At 55.2% G+C, this 16,871-nt stretch overlaps 1 protein-coding gene across 5 annotated transcripts in view; it reads right to left on the reverse strand.

Annotated features, from left to right (window-relative positions):
- DIP2A (disco interacting protein 2 homolog A) overlaps nt 1–16,871 on the reverse strand; it is a 107,117-nt gene that overhangs the window by 33,226 nt on the left and 57,020 nt on the right. For 4 of the 5 annotated variants that reach the window (XM_078070403.1, XM_078071389.1, XM_078070017.1 and 1 more), the window contains 12 exons: nt 14,080–14,190; nt 12,714–12,837; nt 12,356–12,465; nt 11,880–11,982; nt 10,206–10,270; nt 9,878–9,971; nt 9,122–9,241; nt 7,508–7,622; nt 6,032–6,171; nt 3,832–3,968; nt 3,376–3,456; nt 1,412–1,539 (listed from right to left, as the gene is read on the reverse strand). In XM_078070403.1, coding sequence (XP_077926529.1) covers nt 1,412–1,539; nt 3,376–3,456; nt 3,832–3,968; nt 6,032–6,171; nt 7,508–7,622; nt 9,122–9,241; nt 9,878–9,971; nt 10,206–10,270; nt 11,880–11,982; nt 12,356–12,465; nt 12,714–12,837; nt 14,080–14,190 — 1,328 coding nt within the window. The remainder of the gene's footprint in view (nt 1–1,411; nt 1,540–3,375; nt 3,457–3,831; nt 3,969–6,031; nt 6,172–7,507; nt 7,623–9,121; nt 9,242–9,877; nt 9,972–10,205; nt 10,271–11,879; nt 11,983–12,355; nt 12,466–12,713; nt 12,838–14,079; nt 14,191–16,871) is intronic. The other variant, XR_013447331.1, reaches the window with a different exon arrangement.

Consider the following 16,871-nt stretch of genomic DNA (forward strand, 5'->3'; position numbering starts at 1 on the left):
GACTTTCCAGTTTATCACTTCCTTCTCTAGCTGGTCTATCCTGCTATTTATTCCATCTATTGTGTTTGTGTCTAAGAACAAAGGACTCATTTTGTGTGCGTTATAATATTCCTGAGATGTTCGGCTTCCTCTAGCATACACACTCTATCGGCCGTGGCTCTAGTTCTATTTTATTTTATTCTTTTTTTGAGAGCGAGTGAGCGAGCACAAGCAGGGAAGGGGCAGAGGGCAGAGGGAGAGAAAGAGTCTTAAGTAGGCTCCGTGCCCAGTGCAGAGCCCAGTGCAGGGATCAATCTCACGACCCTGAGATCATGACCTGAGCTGGACTCTGAAATCAAGAGTCAGACACTTCACTGACTGAGCCACCCCGTCGCCCCTGTGGCTCTATTTCAAGGTGGGTGTGGTGGTGGGGACAGGCAGGTACCCCGGCCAATGGCTGATGCAATCACTGGCAGCCCCACTAATCACTCACGATGGCGTCACCTTGTCAGCTGCCTGCTCAGGAAGGGCCTGCACCCCTGGTCCTGCCAGGTCCTGGGGGCCTCCCTAATCTGCCCCAGAAGCAGGTGTTGGCCACCCTGACATTATCCCCACGGACACCCACACCAACAGTGTCCTGTTTCTGCTGTGAGGGCAGGTCACGAGGTGCTGGCAGCCCCCGCTCAGGCACCCACACAGGCCTGCCTTGCTGGCCTCTCCTTGGTAGGCATCCCATACCCCTGTCATCCCGACCTACGAGAAGGGCCAGCAGCACACACTCTTTGACAGAACTCCCTAATGATTTCTTTAAGGAATATTCAAAGGCAGGGTCTGGCCAGGCTCACAGGTACCCTAGTTTGAGTAATAAAGCACCCCCTTGAGAAGAAGAAAATTAAAAAATGCAGCCAGCTGGGTGGGCCAGCTAGGAGAAGGGAATGCTTCCTTCAGGACAAAGAGCTCAGGAGCTGAAGAGAGCCAGACACAGCTTCCCCCTTCACCCCCAGTTGCCCAGGGTCGGAAAGTGCTTGCCTAACACATTCAGAAAAGTTGAATAGTTGGTCATCCCAGGAGCGAGGTAGGGCCCTCCGTGTGTCTCGCTAAACCTCAGTAGAAAAGAGAATTGACCTTTGGTGATTCAGAGAAACTGGTCCTTGACTGTTTCAATCTGCATGTCTGAGGTTCCAGGGTCCTAAAGCAGGTGCTCTTTGGACCTCGTCCTCTTAAGAACCACATGAGCCCTGTGGGCAGTGAGGACACTAATGGGCTCCTGGCTGCAAAGATCGTCCTTTTCTTTGTGAAGATTTTCTGATGAACAGGAATTTTTAGGTTTTGTGTATTGCAATCACTGGGCTTTGCTTCTACTGCAGACAGATTCTCAAACTTCAAGGAGAGAAGGGGTCTAGAGCCATAGTACAGGGCCGCAGCGCATCACCTGCCTCTGTAGACAAACTTCATGGGCTCCACGGCCAGAGCTGTGGCCACGATGTCATCCGCACTGTGTCTACGAACTCCAACCACCATCAGCCCATCCAGCTTGCCCACGACAAAGACCAGGTTATCCTGGAAGCAAGGACACAGGTCAGGACTTGGGACACGCAGGCAGGCCCTGTGGGTCAGGCAGCTGATGGCACATGGAAACCAAGCGTCCTGCCATGTGGTGACACGGGGGGTTGGGGGGCCACAGGGTCCTGCCTCCTGGTGGGCTGGAGTGGAGACAAGGAGACATGGGGGGGTGGGGGGGCACAGGGTCCTACATCCTGGTGGGCTGGGATGGAGACAAGGGGACATGGGGGGCAGCGGGGGGGGCACAGGGTCCTGCCTCCTGGTGGGCTGGGGAGGAGACAAGGATATGTCGGGGGGGTAGGGGGGCACAGGGTCCTGCCTCCTGGTGGGCTGGGGAGGAGACAAGGGGACATGGGGGGGTAGGGGGGGGCACAGGATCCTGCATCCTGGTGGGCTGGGGTGGAGACAAAGGGACATGGGGGGCTGGGGGGGCACAGGGTCCTGCATCCTGGTGGGCTGGGATGGAGACAAGGGGACATGGGGGGGTGGGGGGGCACAGGGTCCTGCATCCTGGTGGGCTGGGATGGAGACAAGGGGACATGGGGGGGTGGGGGGGCACAGGGTCCTGCCTCCTGGTGGGCTGGGGTGGAGACAAGGGGACATGAAGGGGTGAGGGGGGCACAGGGTCCTGCATCCTGGTGGGCTGGGGTGGAGACAAGGGGACGGGGGGGGCACAGGGTCCTGCCTCCTGGTGGGCTGGAGTGGAGACAAGGGGACATGGGGGGCAGCGGGGGGGGCACAGGGTCCTGCATTCTGGTGGGCTGGGGTGGAGACAAGGGGACATGGGGGGCAGCGGGGGGGGCACAGGGTCCTGCATCCTGGTGGGCTGGGATAGAGACAAGGGGACATGGGGGGCAGCGGGGGGGGCACAGGGTCCTGCCTCCTGGTGGGCTGGGGAGGAGACAAGGGGACATGGGGGGGTGGGGGGGGCACAAGGTCCTGCATCCTGGTGGGCTGGGGTGGAGACAAGGGGACATGGGGGGCAGCGGGGGGGGGCACAGCGTCCTGCATTCTGGTGGGCTGGGGTGGAGACAAGGGGACATGGGGGGCAGCGGGGGGGGGCACAGCATCCTGCATTCTGGTGGGCTGGGATAGAGACAAGGGGACATGGGGGGGTGGGGGGGCACAGGGTCCTGCATCCTGGTGGGCTGGGATAGAGACAAGGGGACATGGGGGGGTGGGGGGGCACAGGGTCCTGCATCCTGGTGGGCTGGGGTGGAGATAAGGGGACATGGGGGGCAGCGGGGGGGGGCACAGCGTCCTGCATTCTGGTGGGCTGGGGTGGAGACAAGGGGACATGGGGGGGTGGGGCGGCACAGGGTCCTGCATCCTGGGGGGCTGGGGAGGAGACAAGGGGACATGGGGGGGCACAGGGTCCTGCCTCCTGGTGGGCTGGGATGGAGACAAGGAGACATGAGGGGGTGAGGGGGCACAGGGTCCTGCATCCTGGGGGGCTGGGGAGGAGACAAGGAGATGTCGGGGGGCAGCGGGGGGGCACAGGGTCCTGCATCCTGGTGGGCTGGGGAGGAGACAAGGAGATGTCGGGGGGCAGCGGGGGGGGCACAGGGTCCTGCATCCTGGTGGCGGGGGGGTGGCACAGGAAAGGTGAGGTTGTATAGGACTCTGACTGCCCGTGCCCTCGGGCAGGGCTCCCAAAGTCAGCGGCCGGGACATTCTGGGCTGACAGTACTCTGTCGTGGGCGCTGTCCTGTGGACTGTGGGACCTAGAGAGCATCCCTGGCCCCTAGATACACGCTGGATGCCAACAGCGTCCCCTCTACTGAGGTGTGGGCCTGTCTGGAGGCCCAGGTCCTGGCTGCAGGACATACTCACAGGCCCGATGAAGCCCAGCAGCCCCGTCCTGGTGAAAGGCCTGTCAGACACGGGCGTGCCTCCTGCCGTGACCGGGACGGTCTGCGCAGAGCAGAGAGGGGAACGTCAGGCTGTGCCCCATGGACAGCTAACCAACCAGATGCCGGCCAGGGTACGGCTCCCCAGATGGGGCTGTCACCCAAGGATCCCTGGTGGGGAACAGGCCACCCCAAGGCCGGAGTCTCTGTCAGCGGATGAGACGCTCCTCGGGCTCCCGCACCCAGCATGGTCTGTGTTCCTCCTGTGACCCCCTTATCCCCCTGTGCCCAGCAGCTGGCCCCTCGAGCATGCGGAGCGCTGGCTTCCCGGGCTGACCTCGACCCCCATCAGGGCTGGAGAGCCGCTGAGCCTCACGCCCCGCACTCCACTGATGCTACGGAATCCACCCCAACAGAAAGGGCAGGGAGAGGTACAAACCTCAAAGACACTCTTGGTGATTCCAAGCAGCCCATAGTACGCTGTGCCGGTGGAACTGGAGCTGACACATACCTCCCCGACCTCATCGGTTTTACAGAGGTAAGGGGCACCTTCCACCTTCACAACACACACGTCAGCTAGGAGAGGGAAAGCCCAAAGTCACACACAGGCAATACACGTAAACGGGTCATTCGCAGAGATCTACTCGTCGCTATGTCTGCAGTTATGGAAGCAAAACGTCGCACACGCAGTCTGCTCTTCCAACGAGCTGTCGGACGTGCATACCACACGCTCTGTCCAGGCGTGCGTCCTTCTGCTTCCTGCGCAGTATTTAACCGAAGCACGACGCATCCTGCACATCGTAAGCTCAGGCTGACAGGACACTTGCTCTCTCAGGGACACCTTCCGTGCCCCCTCCTTGTGTCACCCTCCTGACCCGTCTCATGCCGTAGCCCCGCACAGCCCATCCCAGAGCCCAGCCACCTCCTGGTTCCACTGTCATAAGCAGCTCCCCACCGACGATCCTGCCTGCCGCCCGCTCTGGCCGTGGGGGGCCGTGCCTGTCAGGTGACTGCAGTTCCAGGCCGCCCAGCGCTGCCACAGAGCAGGCATCCAAAACCAGCCTCCAACGGAAGGGTGAAATGCACACCAGAATGTGCAGTGGTCCATTTAAGGAAACTCGGTCACCCAGTGAGGAATTAAGAAGCCTGTGGTCACCGGGGCACGGCCCTTCCTTGGACTCTTGAGTGTTCTCTAACGCGTTCTCCTCTCCAGGATGGTAATTAGCAAGAGGACAAAGAAGGGGGCTCAGTGACTTGTTTGCATTCATTCATTCAAATGCTGGAGGGGGACGCTGGTGTGCAGGTCACAGCCAGATACTCCCACATGCCTGCATTCACAGCAGAGACCCTGATCTAAACGACAAAAGGCCACAAAGCCCTTGGGGCGAACACAGTGAAAGATTAAGTCTCTGCTGAAAACAGGACACCATCAGCCCTCAACACATCCCTCAGCTCTGCAATGGTCCTGGCAACTGACGGCCTGGGGAGCACTGTGCGCGCAGACACACATACACACGCAGACGCACACATACGCGCACACACCCTGGGGGAGCACTGTGCACACACGCACACACACGCACACATGCAAGCATCCAGGGGAGCACTGTGCGCGCGCACACACACACACACGCAAGCACCCAGGGGAGCACACGTACCTACACACCAGGGGGAGCACTGTGCACACACACACGCAAGCACACACACACACACGCAAGCACCCAGGGGAGCACACGCACGCACACACCAGGGGGAGCACCGTGCACACACACATGCAAGCACACACACACGTACACACACACGCACACTCCTAGGGGAGCACCGTGCGCACACACATGCAAGCACACACACACACACACACAAGCCCCCAGGGGAGCACATGCACGCACACACATGCACACTTGCACCGGGGGGAGCACTGTGCACACACACACACATAGGGTGGGTCAAGACAGCTGCCCATGAATCTCAGAAGGGCCCGCATGGCGAGGAGGAAGCCGAGCCACCGTGAGGGGCAACCCCAGAGCAGCAGGCAGAGCCTCCCCGGCTCACAACTGTCACTGGGCCTCCCGGGCAGGCTCAGGTCTCCATCTCCCTGCGCGACGCTCCGCAGGAGGAGCACAGGCAGGCCGTTCCCCCACCTCTCCTTGTGGCACTGCCACGGGGCCGGCACTCAGGTCCAGGGGGCCCGGGGGCAGGAGGCTGCAACGGGAATTTCTTGCAACCTTCAGAGTCATGCTCCTGACCGAACACCTCCCTGCTACCGCGGCTGCTGGCACCCGGCGGTCAGGCCGTCTGCAGACTCTGGAGCGCCGGGAGCTGACCAACGCCTCGTGTGTGTGCAGCATGATGCCCACGCCTGACGCGCAGTCAGCGCTCCAGCTCCCAGACACCGGAGAACCACATCCGGCTCAGGGGCCACCAACAGACCCTCCTGGTTTTGCGCAACCTTAAATTTAATACAGAGGCAGGCAAAAAACTGAACAAATAACACTATAAATCATAAAACCCCAGTATACATGGGAAACCACTGCTCAGAAGCCTTTTGCTTGTGAGCTTGCAGAGCACTCCCACGAAGCCGGAGCGCTCGGGACTTACGTCAAGCAGCTGTGGGACTGGACACACTCCAGCTCGTCCCTTACCTCCCGGCAGCACCTGACCAACGTCCTGAACGGTAAGAACGGACAGCTTTTCTTCAGTATCAACTCTGATCACACCAAAACTGAGACCGTTCATCGACAGAACAGCTTTCTTTGGTGGAGGTCCTCCCAGGTCTGGCGGCCTGGAAGACAAAAGCAGACGCACTGACGAGGGGACGGAGCCCACGGGGGGGAGGGATCCGTGCCCAGCTTGCCTGCAGGATGACGCTGCACCAAAGCCCCTGCTCTGCACCGCACACGGCTGGCCGTGGGGGACAGGCCTCCTGAGGACGCTGCGCACTGCTCGGCACGGGCACCTGGACACTCCTCCCCCGCCGGGGGCATCTGGTGGGCCGGGGGCATCTGGTGGGCCTGTGGCCAGGGTCTAAGGGACACTCTGTGACCTCCCCGGAGAGGTCATAAAGCTGACAGCTTCTGCCTGGCTGTGCCGGGACACTTGCTGGGAGCCCTGGGCAGCAGAAGGACAGGCCCTGAGGAAGCCCGGAGCAGCCCCCAACACGTCCAGTCCAGAGACCAGAGACTGCAAGGCAGAACCACCAGCCCTTCCCAAACTCCTGATGCAGAATGCAGGAGAAATAGTGTCTGATGCCACCAGGCGTGGGAGTGAGGTGTCACCATAGAGCAAAGGAGTGAGGAATACCTTATGGTTTGTGAAGGACAAAGATGTTCTTTTTCTTGCTAAGTTATTAAAATTTTAGGATTATTTAATACTTGCACATATGAAAGCACAGACTAATATAACACAAGACCACAACCATGACTGACTTTCTAATAACTGGGTTGAGAGCAGAAAATTAACGCAGAGACACTCTCAACTGTGAGCACACGGCCCTCAACCCCAGGACGGCACCCAGAGGCCGCTGCGGACAGGAGCCCTAGGGCCGCGAGAGGGGACCCGGGAAGGAAAAGGTGGCCCGTTAGGAGCAGGAAGGACAAGAGCCTGCCAGCTCTGAGGTCCCGACCCCACCCTCCGGGCTGAGACAGGGGGAGCGCAGAGAGAATGCAGCTGAGGAGCCGCGGTGGGGCTTCCTCAGGAGGGGGCGGGGGTGAGCGCTTGGCCAGGGCCCTTCTCCAGGACAGCCCTGCAGGTACAGACCCGTCCCTGGCTGCTGGACACTGGAGATGCCAGGGGCCCCCCTCGGGGCAGGGAAGGGCTCCGGGCTGCGATGCTTATGAAGGCCAAGGAGGAAGAGGAGCCCTCGGAGGGAGAACAAGCCCAGAGACCACAGCCCAGGGAGCCGCTACCCAAGTCCCGGCACGGATCCAGGCTGGAGTGAGACGCGCGACCAGCCCAGGGCGAGGGGCATGGTGCCCAGGGCTGCCCCCCCACCACGCGCACACGCCTGGGAAGCTGGCCCGGCGTGGCTTCGTGAATTCTCCCGCCTAGAGGCAGACTCCCACACTCCGCAGCACCGGTACTGCAGCTGCATGAGGAAGGCGAGCAAGCAACCACCTCACCTGCGGATGGCGACTGTTAACGCCTCAGGGGACGTCGCACAGGGACAGATGACCTCGGGCCTCAGCCCTCTGGACTGGAAGACATTGAGGAACGCATCACAGGAGGATATGGACCCTGCGTGAGACAGAGGGAGACGTGGGGTGACTGGAGGGCTGACAGGGACAGGCCTGACACCAACGCGCGGGCACACGAGCTCCAGGAGACTTCTGGGGAGGGGTGGGCCTGCTTCCATGGAAAACATGATGCGTCTGGAGACCAGCAGCAGGGACGAGCTGGACGTTTCTCAGGGAAGGCCTCTGCCGCGCCCTGCGTTGTGTCTGAGCGCTAACTCACGGCCAGCCCCACCCTCGCCCCATCTCCTCACAGGTCTGCTGATGGGAGGTGACGAGGAGCATTTATGGGGCAAACCTCCCTCATGGCGAGGCCCGGGTGCTGCTGCAAGTGCCTCAGGGCTGTGGGGTCGGCCAAGTAACCCCCCACAGGGGCAGCCCACACACTGTCCCCGGGCTGCCCCTGCTTCTCCCCGACTCGCCCCGGCCAGTCTGAGGTGTCATGGATATGGAAGCTCAGCTCCCAGGCGGGAGGGTGCCACCTGCTCGGGGCTGCACCCATTGGGACCCCAGGGCTGTGCCACGACCCTCAGGCACCCTGCCACAGCGAGGCTTGCGGAAAAGCAGGGGCGCTGCGTCCAGTTCTTGCCGGGCACCGGCAGACAGCAGAGTCATTCAGTGCCACAGGGCCCCGGAGGGCACGCGGAGTGGCAGGATCTGAGGTCTGTGGGGGACCACGTCTGCAGCCAGGAGGGTGAGCCCGGTGCCCGGTGAGGACCTGCGGGGGCGTGAGGCCAGGACCGGGCATGTGACTGGGTTCAGGCGGGCGTGGGGATGCCGGGCACCCAGCCCTGGGTGTCCTGGAGGCAGGATGGAGGGGCCCTGCTGGGCCCAGGGACGGGTGGAGGAGCTGGACGGCAGGGTGCCCTCCTGGGCGGTGGGGGACCAGGGGCGCAGGGCTATTAGGGCCCTCCTCAGGGGACTGGATGAAAGGCCAGCCCCCGGTCCAGGTGCTTCAATGCAAAAACAGCAGCACACAGCCGTTAAAGCAACGAGAACACCCTCCCACCTGGGCGAGGGCTTTGTGCCGCACGGAGGCTCCCACGGAGGCCCACCGCGCCTCCCCAGGGAACGCCCCGCAGCAGGCCTCAGACAGCCACCAACAAGCAGCCACACTCAGACCCTGCGCAGAGCCCGGGGCGCACAGCGGCACACCAGGGGAGATCCCGGCAGGAGGCCGAGCCGGATCGCTGGGGCCACAGGGGCCAAGGACAAGAGGCTGGGACAGGCTCCCAGTCCATATCTACATTCCGGCCATTTCCTAATGTAGCTTCTGTCCGAGGTGTTCAAATTGCTTTAAATTCAGTGCCTTCATAAACATGCACAAGATACACCAGGGAGTCCCCACCAAGAGGGCGTGTGGCCCAGCACACGGCAGGACATTTACGGATGTAACACCTCAGTGCTGCTTCTCGGCATGTTGTACTTGAACCTCTTCCCTCCCAAGTCAGGCCAGCGGTGGGGAGGCCCTGGCCACGCCCTTGCTCGGCTGCGCTTACTCACAGGGGTTAGCGCCGTCCGCCACGATCAACACGCGCAGTGAGCTGAGGCTGACGTCCCTCTGACCTCGCTGAGCTAGGAGAGACCAGTGCATGTCGCGGGACTTGACCAGCGCGGCCCGGGCTGCAGAGAGGGAGCAGCAGGAGAAGTGCCCTGCGTCACGGGAAAGCGGCACGCTTGCGCCTCACAGACACACCTGAGTCTACACGGGTCCCCAGGACGAGTGAGTGTGCGGACAAACCTGAGGCCCAGCCTCAGGGGGTCACAAAGGGGCCCCCCAGGCCTGCTGGCGCAGAGCCCGAGGGACGAGGAAGCCCTGTGGCTGACCAAGGCAGGGGGCAGGCGGGCAAGGCCTCCGGGCAGCCCCATGGCCCTCTGTCCACACTGCTTCCTGGGAATCAACAGCTCTAGCACTGGTAGCTTCTAAAGCCCTAACCTCAGATTAAAGCCATCCCCACTACTAAGAACCAGGAGCACTGATGGGACTGTAAAGAAAATTTCAAGAGAACAAAATTAGTAGCCTATGGTGTTTGCAGAAGAGAGCTGCCACGGGACCGTCCCCCGCAAGGTCCCCCGGGCCGTGTGCACAGGCCAGACACAGTCCACGACTGGTCACGGTGCGCGCAGGCCGTCAGCGCTCCTCAGCTCATCCCTGCAGTTCCGCATGTCGGCTTTATTACTGTCTGAATCACCAAGGATTAAATCAAAGTGACTTCTTGAATGAAGGATGAGTCAGATGACGGTGCTATTTCCCGTTACCTTTATAGGAACACACTTTCTGAATCCAGGACAGAGGGTTCACCTTCATCAGCGCGTACGGGATGCTGATGACATGCATCCTGTTCATGACACTCTGTGGAAGAAACGGAGGTGCTCAAGGGGCAGGCCTCGCTCAGGTGCAGACAGCAGAGGGCCACACCACGCCAGAGAAGGCAAAGATAACATCAATGCCCTCCTCATGATGACACTTCAGTTCAGATAAGGATTAATTACATCACCTAAAAATAGGGCTTGGTGTCATCTATTGATACGAAGCATTAGGATCCCTCAATTCCAACCATTAGATCATTTAGCATACAACACTCACTGTTAACACTCCATGCCACAGACCAGCATCCCTTTTGAAATCCAGCACATTTGTTAATGTCTCAGCTGAAAGTGGACAAAGATGGTTAAACCACTTGTGACCCTCTTCACAAGTCATGTGCATTTTTAAAGAAACTCTGAGATGAATACATCATTGATTGACATGAAGAGCTCTAGGAAACATACACACGATTTCCAAATACCATGTACCAATTAATCAATCGTCTTGGTTATCTATTCAAATTACTAGAAAAACTCAGAAGTAGGTCATACAATTTTGGATTAAAACAGAGCTATGCTGGGGCGCCTGGGTGGCTCAGTCGTTAAGCGTCTGCCTTTGGCTCAGGTCATGATCCCAGGGTCCTGGGATCGAGCCACCATTTGGGCTCCCTGCTCAGCGGGGAGCCTGCTTCTCCCTCTCCCTCTACTCCTCCCACTGCTCGTGCTCTCTCTCTCCCTCTCTATCTCTCTCAAATAAATAAATAAAAATCAGTAAACATCTTGAAAAAAAAAAACAACACAGAGTTATGCTGATCACTAATCTGAAAACATAAGGAACAGCGTGTACTTGAGCAGCCCCTCGAGACTCTCCCACTGCACATGGATATGCTTACTTCTCACTGTACATCCAGACGCCCCCATTCTCACACCGAGGCCACCACCCTGCATCTCTGGGAAACAACACATGCTGCTCATGTTGCTTCCCCTCAGAAAGCCGTCCCTTCCCTCTGCTCTCCTCCAGGAAGGGTGGCGACCCGGGGCTGCCCACAGAGCCCTGTGCCCTGCAGGACCTGGCTGCAGGCCCCCCACCGAAGCCACAGCAACCTCGACGTGCACCCCTCAGGACAGACACCAACGGTGAACATGAGTCTGCTGTGCCGGGAGATGAGACTGCTTTCTGAGAGCTCTGTATGTATGCTCCCTCTGTTGCTAAAGCGCCCAAATGATACGTGATATACACATGTCCAGAAAAAGGACACATGTGACTTAATAGATCCAATTTTCAAAAAATTATTCAGGCCCTTGAATATATCTAAAATCATCCTCCAAATCTCCACTGAAGTCTGCAGCGACCCCTGACTTTTATTTTATTTTCCCCTTACTTTTAAACACCTGTATTTTAGTTATTTAAAACATACCATTCAATTTACTTTCTAGTTTTATTCAATTCCAGTATTGTTACAGTAAGGAAACCATCATTTTTATAGTTTTTAAAAATAATAGTTCTAAGCTAAATATCCGATATTTAACAGTAAATGGGGGGAGGTGCTGCCTTTATCACCAACAGAAAATCTATGACTTTCAAGATTCCGTTTGTATATTTGCATGCATGACAGTTTTCGCCAAAACCACAGTCATAGAAAACAGTAATACAAAAGTGGGTCCATTAAGATGGTTTTCCATTTTTTTAAGTACAAAATACACTGCCCCTCAGCTATGTCACCGATGGAACCAGCCCACCACGCCTAAGTGGTGGTATGTGAATGTCATGCTCCTTAAGATCAACAGACACACACATGTACTGGAAAGGACCCTGAGCGGGCCTGCCTGGGTGACCTAACCCCCGCGCATCCAGCACAAGCAGAGGGCCCTGAGCACTCTGGCCCCCGGCCCCACCTGGGCGAAAGGGCTAGATGGACACAGCCACAGTCCCCAGGGGCCTGCACGCCCTTACCTTCTGAGTAGCCGCAAGCCTGGGTCAGAGCCTGGCACTGGGCCAGCAGGGATGCGTGGGACACCGTGACCCCCACTGTGCTGCCTTCTTTGCTGGTTTTATACTGAAAGATTTCAAGAAAAAAAACCCATTATGGGATGCTTCTGGAGGTCAGGGCAGACTGAATGGGAGGCTGACAGCATTTAAAAAGAAGTGGTCAGTTGTCCGTCCTTTAACCATCCCGTCACATGGGAGCACACGATAGGCCGTGAGTCTTGGGGTGACACCCACAGAGGAAAGCGGGGCACCCCTGGGGTAAGTGCCTGGGTACAGCGGTGCATGCGGGCTAACCCATAACTGCCTCTGGGGTGAAGCTCAAACAGAAGGGTAAGTTTAAGCCTGTAATCTAAAATAAATGGCAGCTTACACTCATGAGAAACAGGAGCCGAGCCTGTGGGGGCTGCTTCAACGTGCTCGGAGTTAGATGGGGCCATTACCTCGATGTAGGCGGTCCCAGCCCCTGCATCCTGGGTCTGCGGGTGCCAGTCTTTGGGGGGCTTGGTCAGATGCTTCCCGTCGATCACCAGCCAGGAGAGCGGGGGCCATCCTGTGAGGGTACAGACGGCCCAGGACAGTGGTCAGCGGGCCTCAGGGCTGAGCCCCCACCACACAGCCACGGGCTACTGCGCACCTGGGGAACACAAGTCTCCGTCCCGTTCACTTTGTATTAATTTATATTTAATTCAGTAGGTGCCTCTGACCAGTGACTCTGAACCGGGGGGAAGCGAGACACGCAGGCCTCTGACAAGGACCTCACTCCTGCTGGAGACACCTCCCCTGCCCTTGGGGGCCTACCTTTGAAAGTCGCCACCTCTCCCGTCTGTGCCTTGGGCAGGCCCTTCTGACAAGCATCCGTGGTCAGGGCCAGGGTGACGCCGCAGCTGCCCAGCAGAAACCCGACCTGCTGGCTGCCAGCGTCCTGCAGAGAACACAGCGAGGCGCTCACGGGGCTGCCACAGAGGGCCCTGCACCGCTCAGGCCCACCCAGAGAGCTGAGCCCTTCACCTTCATTCGCCCGCATCAACTTCTACAACTGAATCCTAGATGGGTATATACTGTATTTTCATGGAAATACAATAGAATCATTTTTAAATTGAAAAGATATATTTTTGCAATGAAATAGAAAGTTCTGGATAATGGGCTAATTTCTCAGTGTTTTCTTGTAAATGACATTTAGCAGCATTTTAATAAACCAAAAATAATAGCATGGAAATTTCCACTTGAGTCATCTTTAAAATTTGGAGATTAATCTGGGGAGGCCCAACCTTTAACACTTTAACACAATTACTTATTTCCCACAGAAATGTACATTTCCTTCCAGTCAATGCTTCTTTTATTCATATCCCTCAGTAACGTTTTGTCACTTTCTTCCTGCAAGTTTGACAAATCTTGCTTTTTCTGAAGAATCTCTGTATTCAAATATCTGTTCATCATATATTATCCTCTGGGGTGTGCTGGTTTTACGTCAAACTTCACTTTTGGGATTCTTGAGCATTTGTTGCTGATAATGCTTACTTTAACTGCCTGAACACTGATAGGGTGGAAAACTCTAATTTTCTAAAATACGTGCCTTGTGTACTCTTAAAATAATTACTTTTTTTCAATAATCAGATTACTGACATTTATACTTGAAATGTAATAGCTCCCTAGAATATCACCAAGTCCCCCACATTAATCATTTGTCAGTAGTAAAAACTGCTTGCCGTTATGTAAGCAGACAGAAAAGCAAGCAAATTCCCATCTCCCATATTCAAAACTATCACTGAGAAGGAGTTACAATATGTCACGGTGTGACTTACTCATTCTCAAGAAATGAAAATTATTATCGATAAGTGTATGGTTTTGAGAGACAGATTTAACAAAATCTGATCGTAAATTCTATCCATCAGAGGAAAAAACATGCACCATTTGTTCTGAAAAGTTCACAGAGATGACATAATAGCTCCGTCTACAGCTTCTAAAGTCCCTCTCACAACAAGACACACGGCAGCCGGACCGCAGCCGGCACCGCATCTAACACTCTCTCAGGTCCTGGCCGGCCTGCCTCCCTCTCTTCACTCCACACAGCGCCCGGCTGCCAGGTCGCTCCAGCAGGAAGGCGCCGGCTTCCGAAGAGAACCTCATGGGGCCGGAGCCCCACAGCCCCGACCGAGTTAGCTACCTTTCTTGTTAATGGCACTTCTATGGGGACAGGAACCAGGTCTGCCAGGAGACACCCGTAAAATGCCACCATGAACATCACAGGGTCACTGTTTGGAAACACCAGGGCCACCTACAACGGTACAAAGGAAATCCATGAAATCCACTCACGAAGGATGCCGCCATCCCAACGTTCAGAACCCCTGCTGACTAGATGGAATTTGGACATTTTAGATCATCTTACAGTTTTTCAAATGTAGTTCAGAAAATGTAATTTGGGGGTTAATTCTTGGTCCTTAGATTTCCTCAACCATGTAACTTTTCATAAATAGTTTTCAGGTTGAGGTATTTATTCTACAAGCAACAGAATAATTTAGAGCGTTTGTGCGTAACAGCGGTCCAGCACGAGTCTGGCGTGGGATGGAGACCTGGCTCGCTCCGTGCACGCCGTCTGTCTGGGGCACACCACCCACATCTGTCAGCCTGGGCGAAAAACACCCACAGCAACAGGAAGAGTGGGCACGGCACCAAATTATACCCAAAATACCTTGCACAAGATAAAATCCTAACACCAAAGTTTTAGTCGAACAGATCTTCGCTCAAGACTTAAATGTACTGACAGGGAATGGGGGAGGGCACCGGACCCCTCAGCGGAGACCCCCACCGCTGCTCCTCCCGCAGAGTCCCCTGGTCCCCATGCTGCCACCGTTTAAGTTACATGCTCTATTTTATTCATCTTACCCTTTCATTTTTATCAAAAACATTTTAAAAACACAGAATTTAAGATGACAAAAGTACTAATGGAAAACAATACCCCCATGCTCCACCCTTCCTCACTCCCCAAGGCAACCTCTTCAAAAATATCTTACATCTTCCTTTTGCTATTTACTCTCATATTTTTAAGTATTATGCTTACACTGCTATATTCTATTGTTGAAAATGTCTCAGTATAGACTTTATTTCCCATTATTGTAGATGAGTTCCCAGCCCTCTTCATTCCTGCCTTTCTCTTCCCCATCCTTGCAGCTGCCATTACTAACAACATCAGGTAAAATTAAAAGCTATTTATGGAATAAGATTTTTATAAGCCCCAAATATTGTAATAAGTGTGCTTGAAACCATAAGTGATAAAGTCAGGATAGTAGATGCTAACACCGGGCCCTTGAGGACACAAAACAATGGCTACATAGAACTACTTGATAAGACACAATTTAAGCTACACCTCTACTCTCTCCTTGAGGTCTGGAAATCCAGTTTCTAACAAGTTAATTTGCTGAAAAGGGCAAAGCTCTCCTTTAAAAGTTGATATTAATAGTGGTTGCACCAGAACTGTGACCCACAGCTTTGAGACTAGATATTTGGTATAACAACATTTTTAGAGAATTTAGAGTTGTGTTTGTTCACTTTTATAAACTCTTTTTCCCACAGGGTGATGAATTGGCTACCGACATCTGATAGTTAGCTCATTCACTGTGATCTGTCGACCTTCCATAATTAACCTAACTACGTGGACTCTCTCAGGAGTCAAGAAGGGTATCTGGTAGTCTCTGTCCTTGCAGGAATCTTTTTCAAGAAAATTAAATTAGTGATTCTTAGAGTCATTTTAAAGCACAACATAAATCAGGAACTCTTACAGTTTCATTCTAAAGCACAACGTATCAAGTACCATTCTCGGACTATTCTCATTTTTCAGCCGAGTCCACATCTGCTGATGGTAACTGCCACCTCTACTTGCTTTGCTTTCCATGTATCTGCTGGCCAATATGCTCTAAAATGCTCCGCCAGATGTGTTCAATACCTTTCCCAAGTATTTTCTAAGTAACCAACCTGTCAGGCTGTCCTAAGTCTTACCAGATGCCCAGCAGCGTACCCTGGCCTGGGGCCTCTGTCCTCCCAGGCCGCCCTGCACCTTGGCTCGCTCCTGCCCACCCGGAAGCTCGGAGGCTGGTTTCTGCACCCTGGTCCTGCTCAGTAAGTGGCAAGGAGCTCTGCTGCAGGCCCTCTCACTCTCCAACTTCAGGATGTTGACGGGCATTACTACCACCACTTAAAATTCTCTACTCTCTGTCCCCTTTCCCGTCTAGAACTCCTAGCAGCCAGACACCGGACCTTCTTGACCAAGGCTCAGTTTCTGTCCTTCCCACTTTCCATCTCTTAGCCTTCCCCACTAGCATCTTTGTCTTGATTTGTGGAGCAATATCTTCACCTTAGTTCTCCAGGGATATTAAGACTAATTTTTAAAAAAAAATTAATTTTCTGTATGTGACTTTCTTCCACGTTTGTTTCCTCCCCCCACCGCCCCCCGCCTTTTCCCTTTTCTTGTTTTTCTTTTCTTTGCCTGTTGGTTGTTTTCTTTCACATTCTTCAAATGCCCTGGGTGACTGGTTCTTTTTCAAGAGTGGACAAAGAGTTGCCTGAAACTTACAGTTTCACTGTGGGGCGATCTGACCACAACAGCCCTCTCACTAGGGGGTCTCACTGTTGAGTGTCCTGCCCTCCATCGTGGACGTTCTGGTCTACCTGCGCTCCTCATGTCTGCTTCAGTTTGCCCAGAGCCATGCTCACCAACAGAACTTCCTATGATGACGGAAACGTTCTATCTCCAAGCTATCAAATGTGGTAGCTATTAGCTACGTGTGGTTCACGAGCCCTTGAAACGTGGCTTGGGTGACTGAGGAACTAAATTTTTTATTTTATTTAACCGTGGTTAATTTAAATGGCCCCATGTGGCTACTGCAACAATGTTGGGCAGTGTAGTAAGTACAAGGAACAAATAAGCCTCTAGCCTCCTCGTGTTCTACCTCAGCAGTGAGG

Source organism: Halichoerus grypus, chromosome 1 (genome assembly GCF_964656455.1).
Source record: "Halichoerus grypus chromosome 1, mHalGry1.hap1.1, whole genome shotgun sequence".
Taxonomy (NCBI): Eukaryota; Metazoa; Chordata; class Mammalia; order Carnivora; family Phocidae; genus Halichoerus; species Halichoerus grypus.